We start from the raw sequence: 13,095 nt of genomic DNA, 5'->3' as shown, positions 1-13,095 counted from the left end.
TAAACTGACTTGAGCGTCAAAGTGTCTTTGCAATTACTCCGCTCATCTCCTCATCAGAGGCATGAAGGAATCATAACTTGAAGGTATTTTCGGGAAGTCATTTTCCGACATCGTCAAGTCCAAAAATCAACTTCTTCGTCTTGTACCCTCTCATTTCCATCTTCACCTTTAGCTCCACCTATAAATTTCAACCACCACCACTAAATCGGATCTCTCCCGTACTACTAGTTCGGGGGTATTAGCTCCAAATCAAATAGGATGTTGCGGTGAAGGAGATTTCTTTACCATCACAGAAGGAAAGAGAAAAAGAAAAGAAAATTGTGGTGGTGGTCCAAACTAAAAAAAATGGTAGTTTGAAGTAAAGGTGAAACCGAAGATTAAGGAACACAAAAAAGAAACAATTTTTATTTAGAAATTAACTACGATGTAAGATAGTCATTACAATAATGTTGATACATGAAAGATGTGATATATGTCAACACTTTAAACTACTTGGCGACCAAAAAAATAAAAATAAAAATAAAAAAACAGGTTGAATTTTAAAGTTTAGGTGTCTGATCTGAATCATCTGATGCACTAACCTTGGGATGCACCATTTCAACAAAAAAAAGAAAAGAAAAAGCTTGGGAGGCACCACATACGTGGATGCAGGTTCATTGCTCTCCTAGAGAGACAAGTGGCACGTCATGTTTATAATCAAACTCGGTTGAAATTATTCACAAAATGAGTCATAAAAATTGGAGGGATGTACTCCAATAAACAGATGACCGCCATTACTCGCATCTGAATGAATCAAAATTAACAGCAAAAACCCCTTTCATTAACTCATAATTTTCTACTATCTTCTACTTAAACTGTCAGAAAATAGATGGGATCTCCTCCTCTTATCATTGATTCCACTTCCAATCCTTCATGGTTTACTCCAAAAAGGTACTCTCTTCTTTTCTATATTAAGATTCTATAGTACTATTAATCATTCTTATGACAGTTCTATCTTGATTGTTGATCTTGTACATGGATGAAATTAGTAGATGATTTTGAGGTTTGGTTAATTTTTTTCGGTTAGGGCTGTTAAGTTTGAAATTTGGGTTTACTTATTTTTCCTGTTGTGAATTGATGGATTAAAAAAAGAATCAAGGGTGAAACTTTAGACAGAAAATTGAAGATGATTTTGTTCTTTAGATGAATAAGGATGGAAAGGGGATAATTTTGACCTGCTCTGAATTATTCAACTACCCAAAACTGTGAATTGTGGGATAGCTAAATTGGATAATTTGATATTGTAATCTCGACTAAGGATAGGGTATAGTCTAAATTTAGTATTGCAGGAAGCAAGGAATGAAATTTCGGTTGGCGGTGAAGTGGAAATATGTTGAAATATTTTGGTCAACCGAAATATTTCAACATTTCGAAATTTAATTGCTTGGCAGGAAATCTTTATTACTGAGTGTTTAGTCAGTTATTATAGATCAGATAGTTTTGCAGAAATGAGGGTCTCTCTAAATGACATTATGAATATATAAACGAATAGGGATAGCCAATGTTACCATTCAGGTAGAGTCTTTACTAGTTAGAAATGGCCTCCTTGGCACCTAAGAATTCGGTGGTATAGGATTTTTGAGGAGGTTTCCAGTATGTGACAATCATCACATTTTGAAAATGTTAAGTTTGTGGTCATCCAACTCAAAACCAATTGCCTATGAGTAGAGAGGACCGAGACATTATATTCTTGATTGCTAGATACCCTTCTCCCATGTGGGACTATTCTCACAGAAAAGCTAACTACAGTGGCAGATTACATGGCAAAGTTGGGATTATTGACGCGAACTGCCGAGACTGTATACTCAGACTTTTCTCGCAGAGTGATGGGACTAGTGCAGCTTTACAAACATGGAAAAGTGTAATTAAGAATTAGATGATTTTAAATGTAATTTTTTCAGTGAATTCCACTCTATCAATTTTTCGTTTCAGTTATTTGGTCTTCTATAACCAAGGATGCACATTCCTTCAGTCTTGTCTTGTTGAAAAAACTAACTTCTATTCACATCCTGAATAACTCTAGTATATTTATTTTCTGCTTGATCTTCCCAATATCGCTTTTTTTTCGGCTTATGAAATAGCAACTATTTTCTTTGCAGGCTACTCGTTATCTTTTGTGTGATTAATATGTTAAATTACGTCGACCGAGGAGCAATAGCAAGCAATGGTGTGAATGGTAGTTTACGAACGTGTACAGAAGGGGGCATCTGCACTGGTGGTGGTGGAATTCAGTAAGACATTAGTAGTTTTGTATTTGTGTGTTTTGGAGGTTCTTAATGACGAACATTTCCTTGTTGCATGTACTCCTTTCCGTAACTTCAATTCATATTTTACTCAAAGGAGGATCATAGCTACTCTTAGGATCAAAGGAGGTTCTTATGAACCGAACAACCTGTCTTAACAAGCTAAGATCAAATTCCACCAAATGTATTTAGCCGAATACTCCTCTAATACAAAAATTATAGTTTTACCGCTTTGTCTGCATCTGCCATGGACCTCCTACCGACTCACCTGATATCCATAATTAGTCTGATCTGACCCATAGATACCTATTCAGTCGACTGGTGCCAATTACATCTTAGTCCTTAACACGGGGAAAGTAACGTAGTCAAGTGTTTCCCAAATAACGTCCCGGTTAGGAGGGTCACTATTGTCGTGATATGGGAGACACCTTGTGACTACAAAGGGACATCTTTACTGTGGGGTATCTTATTGAGTGAATCCCACTCGACAATTCAAGGAGCCTAACATCACCAAGGTATTGGATCACAATGGAGCTCATTGACAGGCGACATCAAAGCCCTCGGATAAACCCGTGCGGTAGGTGTTTTAGAATATAGAGAGACTCCATAAATGTGGAAGAGTGTGACTCGGTCGTCTTCCACTGAAAGACAACCAAGATCGCGACAGAGTTGCTCAATGTGTTAGAACACATTAGACACACGGACTAGAGTCTAGAGGTGTGACCTCTGAAAACGGAGACTCGTTTCATCACTAAGTGTTCACTACATCACATGAGTGATGTGTTGAACATGACTTACTTACAATGCATAATAAGACATAAATCCAAAGCAATAAAAATCGTATCACTAAACACCTCTCTAATAATTGGAAACTCTTCACTTGGTGATTGTCGTTACTCTACGACATTATTTTACCAATTTAATTCTATCAAATATTTTTAACATGGACACCTATATGGTAATTTGTATCCCATACTAGTACGAAGTGTCTATTTGGACGAGTAAAGCATCTAATATGAGGATACAACAACATACATTTATCAATCTGTATGTGTAAATATATTTTTCTTGTTTAGGTTCAAGGTTCTTTAATTTTAGTTATGATCTCGTACTTTTAGCTAACTTCTTTAGATTATAAGAAATGACTTGTGACAATTATATCCTTTTGTAAAAAATATACTTACATATAGCGGCCACTCGAGGATTTCTAACGGTTCATATCCGCAATTTCTCATCATCTCACTGATTGATTTCCAACTGCTCGTATCTTTAAATTCTCATCATCTCACCAATTGACAGGGGAGATTTTAGCTTGACTTATTTCCAAGATGGCATTCTATCATCTGCTTTTATGGTTGGACTTCTGGTGTCTTCTCCAATATTTGCATCTTTGGCGAAAAGGTAGGTCTAGTTACAATAGACGCTTAAAGAGGTTTGGATGTTTTTTTTTACTGGTTTAACAATTTATACATTTTCTCATTCCTGAAGTAATCTGTCTCTTATTTCGTTCAGGCAGTTTTCTTTTCGTGGATCTTATATGTACATGTATCTTGTTTGCAGCCACAATCCTTTTAGGCTTATTGGAGTTGGATTGTCAGTCTGGACTTTTGCAACTGCTGGTTGTGGATTATCTTTTAATTTCTGGTCGATTACAATTTGTCGCATGTAAGTTGACCAACATCAGTACCTTCAAAGCATTGGATACTTACTACTGAAACTTTTGTAATATTTATATTTTGTTTTGAATGTATCGTTTTTAGGCTGGTTGGTGTTGGTGAAGCTTCATTTATAAGTCTCGCTGCTCCATTTATTGATGATAATGCTCCCATTCCTCAGGTTTTTTTTCTTGACTATAGGCACTTTATATGCTTTAAGTCTTATGGATGGAGCTACTTAAGCTGTGTTTGATTGCAAGTAGGAGAAAGGGAAAAAGTTCTCGTAGAAATTTGTTCTGTTGGAAAATGCGCTTATGAGAAACATATCCATATTCTCTATTGTTTGGTTTGTGCAGGAGAAAAAAATATTAGTTTTCACGATTTCTAATATTATCTGTTTTACATCAATTAAAGAGATCACCCTTTTCATACGCACATGAGACGACCATTTTCCTGTGAGCGATTTCAGGCATAGGTTTTGTTTTCCGAAAAGGCAGGAGTTAAACTGAGACAGATACTTAGGTTAAGAATCAAGTCAGAATAACGTTTTAGGGGAATGTTATATTAAGTCTTTATTTATTTCATTATTTCTCACACATTATCAAGACACTTAGTCAATTTCTGTTTTATAAATGCTTCCGTATATTAAAAATTTAGAAGCTTTCATTTCGCTATAATGAATTAATGATAACGTTGTTGTCTTATTTGATTCCAATTATTTTTCAGAAAACTGCATGGCTTGCAATCTTTTATATGTGTATACCAACTGGAATAGCAGTCGGCTACGTCTATGGTGGATTGGTAAGCTATCAATCTTTAAAAATTGAAGCTTGATAGGACAATCTCTCTCTCTTATTTTTTTATCTCATAGATGCATATACGAGAAAGAACATAAGATGTTATCCTTGTCTTTGCTCTTGGTTGAATTTGTCAAGACTTAGACTAAAAAAGAAGCCTACCCCCTGGCTTATGGGGCATATGGAGACCAAGTAATCCATCAAACCCCATTAGAGTATATATGCTTAAACTTCCTGGAAAAATGCCTACAACTGTGCTAATATTTATTATCTTCAAGGTATTAGATTTTGATTTAGTTGTAAATCTTGGTCCGCTTCAGAATCAAAGTATTTTGGTAGTGTGGGAAATAATCACAAATTCATGGAAGTGATATGCCATTATGTTTTGTAAATGATGGAAATATTATGAATATTATTTGTTAGAAAGTTAGCAAACCATAAAAGAAGCATAAGAAAGACATTCAAATTCTAACAATAATTATGGTGTGTAGATAGAAAATTGATGGCATTTTGTTAAGTGCTCGTATAAGAATGGAAGAGGCTGTTATAGGAAACATTACGATTCATTTACTCTATAATGCTAATTTTTGAAAAATTGTTAACTCCATGAAATCATTCAAAATTGACTCGGTAAGGTAAGGAAATTGTTTCCATTTCCTTTGATTGAAAAATGTTGGCATGTTTAAGTTTTTAGCATGTTTTTCCCAACATTTTAGTTGAGAACAACTATCATGTCAAACTGATAAGTGAGTTCCACCTAAGTAATGATAAAATGGTATTGTACTTTGAATTTTGTTTACTTAAACGGATATAGTTCGGTCATCTTGACCTGAAATATTTCGAAAGTTGGCACCATGATCATCAAGTATAAGCCTCTTGTTTTCTATAGTAGATATTTCATGATAGATTTACGTATATTGCTGGTCTAAGTGAACGTCATGATAACTGATAAGTACGTGTTATGCACTTATGCTCTCATCACCAACTCTACTGGTATGCTATATTTAACCTATACCAAGTCAGGAGAGAATCAGCTACTTGAGATTTCTCATATTTTGCAGTATCTCGTCTGGAGACTACTCTTTGAATGGTAAAAAGTCGGTAAACCTCTACGACGATGTGCAAAAGATTAAATTATCCTTTCTATTCTTTTTAGTGTAGAAGAATAGCAAGGATGGCATTTAATCTTTCCTACATCCTTACTAACATGTAACATCAGTCCTTCACTAATAATCTCCAAAATAAAGCACAAAAAGAAAGAACCTCAAGTAGGGAGTCTAGCCCTATTTAAACGGGACGGTTCTTATTTGTTTCCTTGTTTGACTAAAATAGCAACATCTAGTTCTAATGGCAATAACAATCTTGTGAAAGGAGCTTTCCTCGACAATACTTTCTAAAACAAATAGAAACTAAAACGGAACGGAAATAAACGAAATAGGAAAGCTAAAACAAATAGGAACTTGGAGGACGTTGCAGCAGGCGGGTTATTCTTTAGGAAGCCGGGCCAGGCTGCTCTTAGTGCCCAAAGTCGAGTTTGACTACTTACGTTTGAGGCTATTCTTGGCCCGAGGTGTATATCTCACTTGTTTTGATATCTGTGGACTGTGGCACAAATAATATGTGTGTTTGGAAATTAAAGAATGAGTTCGTATTGGCTACTCTGGAACCATGGTATTTATAACTATGTTTACCATTATTATCTGGTTTCACACACTGGCCACCACCACCACCACACACCCCCAACGCCTATCCAAGGGGATACATATGTTACTGATTATTTTTCCAAACAAGATTGGTGCATGTGGTTTTGAAGGTAGTAATTATGGGAAGTTCTTCATCGTTAAACCTTATAATTAGGTGGCCTAAAAGGGATCCATTTTTTGTTAGTAACTGTTCCACATCATGAGGACCCCCTTCCTTTGGCAACTTACCTTACGAAATCTCTGGCATCAATTTATAGTTTCCTTTTTCGCTTGAATTTTAGGTTGGAGGATATTTTAATTGGCGTTTTGCATTCTTTGGCGAGGCAATTTTGATGCTTCCATTTGCTGTTTTTGGCTTCTTTATGCAACCTTTGGAATTGAAAGGTACGCGGTTTGTTGTTTGTTGAATTCTACCAGTAATTGATGATCATCGAGACATTTATATGTTATAAGGCTACTTGTGAATGCAGGTTTTGCTCCAGTCAAGGCGAGAAAAACTTCGACACATGCAGAGTCAAGTACTCCTGAAGTTGAAGGTATTACATTATGTTGATTTAATGCAGCACTGGATTATCTCATATAGCTTTGCAAAGAAAATGATCCAGAGATGTCCCATGCTGTGATTTGGATGCAGGCACTGTTGTTTCAAAGGGTAAAGGTGGTTTGGCTGGAAATGAAGAGTTCAATGATCACAACTCAAAGCAATCTTCTTTGTGAGAATACCATTCAATCTCTTTTATTTCATATAACTAAATAAATCTTTTATCTGCAATAGTGAACTGGGAAATGACATGAATTACTGAATCCAAATTTGATGGTATAAAGTTCAAACAAATGCGAAAGCCTGCCAAGGTTGTTGTTCTCCAGGATTTTCAAGTTGTACCTAAGGTTTAAAGTTTAATTTTGGAGTCATTTGAAGTTCCAAAGCAAATATTAATGCCAGCAAGGTTTAAGAACAAACTTGAATGAGGATGATTTATCTGGCTGCATAATGTCTACTTATGATTTGGGTCTTTTTAGGGCTAATGGCTCAAGTAAGAAACCAGAATTTGTAAATTGTAAACTCTAGTTGTGAATTAAGTTTCTTGATTTGTGATTAAACGGATTTTAATGTGGTAACCACTTGCTAAATCATAATTTTATTCCAGTTAATATTCTGTTGGTATATGTGGTCTCTTGGGAGCAATAACGCACTTAGGCCAAGTCCCAATATACATGTCTTACATATTAAAAAACGCTGGTTTTGTTGTAAGGTACAGTAAAAGTAGTCAGTAGTTTACCATAATATATCTGACACTATTTAGGATCCTATGGTGTATTTTCAGGTCAAAGGGGACATTAAAAATTGCGGACCAGTTCTCAAAATTTTGGGAAGATGTGAAAGTGCTCTTGTTTGATAAAATTTATGTGGTTAACGTTTTAGGTATTTCACGACCATGTGTAACCAATGTCCTTTCGTTGTGAATTTCTAGTTTGATGATGCATTTCATGGAATTTCAACCAATATAAAGAATTGGACGTACTTACTATATTGTGCATACAAATTTACCTATTTTAACTTAATCCAATTATTGTCTGTGCACTGTAGGTTACATAGCTTACAATTTTGTCATAGGAGCTTATTCCTATTGGGGACCGAAGGCTGGTTATGCTATTTATAACATGGTAAGTGCTCAATCTGCCATATTTTCATGAAAAATTTATACTACACTCTGTTATTAACTTATTATGCCCTTATGCTTTCATGGCATCATATATTCTAGTGTCCAGTGTCTCGAATTTGTCGGCAAATTCTGGATTTCATTTGATTAAAGTTGTTTTGAAATTTTTTTCTTCATACACTCTACCTAATACCACATTTTTGGGTTTAGGGTTAATTGTTGTACCCTCAACGTGTTTAACATAATGGATTGTTGAATCCAAACTATTTTTGTCACCTTAGTAGATTCCTAATTAACTTGCTTAGCCACCAACATGTCAGTCCATGATTCTTTTATTACTGTATGTCTACGTGCAACCACATTGAGTTGGCTTTATCTAACATAAGATTTCCTACTGTAATCTTTACTACTTCTCTCTGATGGTGCAAGGTGCCTTCCCTTTTGCGGTAGCAGTTAGTATGGAACAATTTGATTTTTTTTGTTTTCTTTTAACAATTCAAAGAATTTGGCAAATTAGAATAAGCTATATGTACACCAAATTTCTAAACTAAACCAAAAGCCAAGAAAAATAGAATGCGTAAGATTACATTGATATAGGCTATATATTACAACTTACAACTATAGCCTCCCAATGTGATAAGACCCCTACAGCCTACGATGTCCGTGTTTTGTTTCCGCGCAAAAGTGAAGTAACCGTAATATCGTTACTTGAAAAAAATCCTCTGTCAACCCTTTCAGCACATGTCCTCTCATTTTTTAAGTCTTGCCGTTTTAAATAAATTTACTGTCTTCCATTTCAATGCATCTTCCTTTTATTACTATTGTATTTTATATGGATTGAAAATGTTAATACTTTTCTCTTCTTGGATACTTACAGGGATTCCCTTTAACATTAGATATACTGCATATTCTCAGCCTTTAATAACTTTGAAACACCAGTACCTAAAGTAAATCTAAGCTGATGCTAAAATTAGAAGCTGTAGCACTATAGTTATATGAATATATCTGACGGTGTGGAATTTTGAGCAGAATAATGCAGATTTAATGTTTGGAGGTGTTACAATTGTGTGTGGTATTTTGGGAACACTAGCTGGAGGTCTCATTCTTGATCGCATGGATTCAACAATCTCCAATGCTTTTAAGGTAATTTAATTACATCAGTGTTCCTACTTCACCTTATGGAACGTAGACGTTGATATTCCAGTGCCTTCAAGGTAATTCCATTGTTTCAGAATGTTCTTAACTTGCTATCGATATTTGCATTTTAGATATTTCAGACAACTGGTAATGAATATTTCTTTAAAACGTTTCCCTTTACTTTCATGCCGTAAATGAAAAAGAAGATTTTCTTTTTCCGATGGAAATAACAAGATTTTCTTTTTTACTTTCTTGTAAAGAAGATTTACTTTCATGTCTAGATCATTAACTATCCGAATGCCTGATCATTGTTGTTCCCTAGTGTAGAACTTCTGAATGTTTTATTTTTACGTGATTGCATTAGTTAATCACATCTCTCTCAATTCCTTTTCAGCTTCTTTCTGGAGCAACATTTCTTGGGGCAATATTTTGCTTTAGTGCGTTCCTCTCAAAGAGCTTGTATGGTTTCTTAGTTCTCTTTGCGATTGGTGAACTGCTTGTATTCGCTACACAGGTAACCCTACTACCTTATTAACCTATCTGTGTGTATATATTTATGCTTACACATATTCTGTTTCTTTATTTATTTTCATCATACTTGTTTCTCATGAACGCTGCAATGCGATTAACTCAATTGTGTAATGCAGTTTCGTTTCCTCTAGGATACCTGTTTTCAAATGCTTGTCAAATCCCAGCATAGATATAAGTAATAGTAGGTCTAAATGATCATGTGACCTCGTTATGTCTGAAGTCTTCATGTTCGCTGTTGTTTGTCTTAACTTGCATTCCTGTTAAGGTCGTGATTACATAAGGTTAGTTACAGTTGGAAGCCATTAAAGAACTTCCTCTTCTTTGTTGCATAGATTTTTCACTTACTTATTTTTTTCTTTTATTTTACTTCTTTATCTTTTTGGTTTTTTCACGGCTTATTACCTCTCATTTTCAGCATCTTCTTCATCTTGTTTTCTCTCTTATGCTTCCATCATATATGTTGTTATAGATTCCCTTCCTAGCTACCGTATGTATCTAATCTACTCTCAGTGAGGCATGAAGTGTGTGCTTCAATCCACCGAATTGATGCATGTCTGTACCTAGTCTCGAACAGTTCCAGTATCAAAGCAATCTTGTTAGTTCAGTCCTATACGGTTGCAGCTTGCCAGATAACTTGAAACACTCTCACTGACAATAATTCTGTCTTTGCAGGGCCCTGTAAATTATGTATGCCTCCATTGCGTGAAACCCAGTTTGAGACCACTGTCTATGGCTATGTCTACGGTTTCTATCCACATCTTTGGTGATGTTCCTTCATCGCCCCTCGTTGGAGTTCTCCAGGTCACTACTTGCTGTTTTCATCACACTATTCATGCTATGTAACCATTATTCTTGAGTTTCCGCACCTAATATTTCATATAGATTGTTATGACAAATGAAGACCTACGCCACGCTGAACAATGACGTGGTAATTTTCACTATGAATGAAAAGCAAGAGTACAGAGAATTCACAAGGGTTCTAGTATTTGTAGGTCACTAAAATCCTAGTACTCAACCGCCTAACTCTCTCCTGAGAACTGAAAAAGAGGATACCTCTTTACATTGATAACAACCCGTTATTAGACTAGGGCAAACATCGACTCATATTTAAGACACTTCCAACGATTACTTTAAACATAGATTTACATTGTCGTCATCGTTGTTGTTTCTTTTTTCTGAAGTCGATATTTTCTAGAGTTAAATATTTGTCTTAGACTTCGGTAATCACCTGTAAGATGTCTGATTTTTCAACTAGAATTTGCTTTATGGATGTGATCATGTGATCCACTTTCCTTGACACCCGATGACCCGAAATAGGGTTTTTTTTTTGGACAAGATATTATTGTCCACAGTAATATTGGAATTCCATTGATACACTAGTAACTGCTTTTATTACAGTGATTGGGTTTAATGAGTTCATAATTTCCATGAGTAACAACCTTTAGTGGCACCAAGTGCTGCCCCAGAGGCCTTAAGAAGTGCATTGAAGGGCATGAAAGTTGTAAACTACCTTTACTTTGTTTAATACCCACAAGGTATATAGGACTAGAAGTTTCTATTAATAGTTAGTAATTCCTTGACTTCTGTCAATTGATGAATAACTATGATCACGTGACTTAGTTTATATGCTATTATAGTAGAACCTACTGCAGGATTTATCTTCATAGTTTAATCGTGTCAGTTTGATGTTCCTCATGAATTCTTCCTTGTATTTCAAACAAATTTTGATGATGCCGTTTGGTTCGGTCCAAACCTACTGCAGGATTCAATCAACAACTGGAGGGTGACTTCTCTCATTCTGACATCTGTTCTGTTCCTATCAGCTGGAATTTGGTGTATAGGTAAGCATAACTTTGATGATGCTATTCAGTCTAAATCTTCTGCATAATACAAGTAACCAGGACCATTCAGGGTTTGTCATTACCGCGAGGCAAATCTCTGAAAATCATCATGGAGAAGAGTTAGTAAGTTACAAATTTATGAAAATGGGACTATAATTAAGGACTATGTTTTACTGCAGCACTCATAGAACCTAAAGTCGAAAGACCATAGGGAAACAATAATTTAATCTGTCTGCTAAGATGATTTGGCTTGAATTGGTGGATTTGGAATTCAGCCGTTTGATTGGCCAACTTAGAGCAGATTTGGGTTCTTTCGAGGACTCTAGATGACTCAAATTTCTAGAGGTCGAGATCCCTTTTTTTCTCCTTAACTTGGTGGCTCCTTATCTGGTTCCAGTCTAATACTTTGTCGAAGAATTATCATCTCTGACCTTGCACTCCTTAACACCATCATTTTTAGTAAAGCAAACTAAGAGGTACAAACTAAGGGCTGGCACCAACTAGTCTCACACAGCCAAATCCAGTAGAAGGTTCTCGGATCGCCCTTGCCGTAGAGCACCTCGGGCTTCTCCACCTGGCCAGCCTCGACCGGAAACCACCAAAAAAAAATACCTGAACCATGATGAGTTTGAAGCTGAACAGATTGCAGTTATTGCTCTTTTGCTGTAAAAAAAATCTTAATTTTCTGTAGTCCATATTATTTAAATATAAAATCAAAGTTGCTCACTTTGTGTGAATGTTTTCGTAGGAATCTTTCTACAAAGTGTGGACAAGTATGATGATGCCGAAGGACCTGATGTGAGGCCATTGCTTGAAGGAGACATAACAGAAATATCAAATGCTGAAGCGTAGACACTCTCACGAATTGACCGGAAAGAAATGGTTGAGGCATTTCATGTGACTCTGCTAAGTATATTCCTCTGAAGTGGTAACACATTTAACGTACAAGGAAGAAAAGGGAAGGGGAAGCAATACTGTGCATCGTGTGGGGCTTAATATCTTTGTATAGTTCTCTGTGGAAAAGAATTGTTGAATTATTTGAGGTTTGTTGATTTATATTCATTTTTCTTTGCCCGACTATAAAGGATTTGACTATGATTCTAGGTTTGGTTAAAAAGGATTTAGCTCCGGCCTTTTTAGTAATTAAAAGGGTTAATTCCGTTTTGGCCCCCGATTTGTGACCAACTGGCCGTTTTGGCCCCCGATTTGTGTCCGGCAGTTCGTTTTGGCCCCAAAAAATTCCTAAATGGCCCCAAATTTTTATTCCGGCCGGTAACTTTTCGCCGGAGAAGAAGGGTGAGGTGGACAGAGTGATGTGGTGATTGTTAGATGAGGTGGACAAAGAAAAAGAAAAAAAGATAATTACAGAAATGCCATGGGGGTAAAATTGGGAGGTTGAAAAAATTTGGGGCCATTTAGGAATTTTTTGGGACCAAAACGAACTGCCGGACACAATTCGGGGCCAAAACGGCCAGTTGGTCACAAATC

General features: G+C 35.9%; 1 protein-coding gene across 1 annotated transcript; it reads left to right on the top strand.

Moving 5' to 3' along the window:
- Positions 1-578: 578 nt before the first annotated feature.
- LOC147551935 (putative sphingolipid transporter spinster homolog 2) lies at positions 579-12,747 on the top strand. The gene is made up of 16 exons (XM_086667277.1): positions 579-930; positions 2,139-2,270; positions 3,582-3,683; positions 3,843-3,947; positions 4,043-4,118; positions 4,664-4,738; positions 6,719-6,821; positions 6,908-6,973; positions 7,072-7,150; positions 7,763-7,860; positions 8,026-8,102; positions 9,128-9,241; positions 9,630-9,749; positions 10,439-10,567; positions 11,529-11,607; positions 12,356-12,747. Exons 1-16 carry the CDS (start codon positions 869-871, stop codon positions 12,457-12,459), a joined length of 1,521 nt encoding a protein of 506 aa, XP_086523403.1. The 5' UTR covers positions 579-868; the 3' UTR covers positions 12,460-12,747.
- The last annotated feature ends 348 nt before the right edge of the window (positions 12,748-13,095 follow it).

Source organism: Eschscholzia californica, unplaced genomic scaffold (genome assembly GCF_041429995.1).
Source record: "Eschscholzia californica isolate CP2 unplaced genomic scaffold, dmEscCali1.0.p SCAF_3, whole genome shotgun sequence".
Taxonomy (NCBI): domain Eukaryota; kingdom Viridiplantae; phylum Streptophyta; class Magnoliopsida; order Ranunculales; family Papaveraceae; genus Eschscholzia; species Eschscholzia californica.
Note: the sequence above shows the minus strand (reverse complement) of the source record. Positions and strands in the feature narration are given on the sequence as shown.

Bases quoted from the DNA above. Each gene is read 5' to 3' on its own strand.
- LOC147551935 (XM_086667277.1), top strand. From the start codon at position 869: ATGGGATCTCCTCCTCTTATCATTGATTCCACTTCCAATCCTTCATGG. The intron at 931-2,138 runs GTACTCTCTTCT...TTTTCTTTGCAG, and splicing joins TCATGGTTTACTCCAAAAAG to GCTACTCGTTATCTTTTGTG. The intron at 4,119-4,663 runs GTTTTTTTTCTT...ATTATTTTTCAG, and splicing joins ATAATGCTCCCATTCCTCAG to AAAACTGCATGGCTTGCAAT.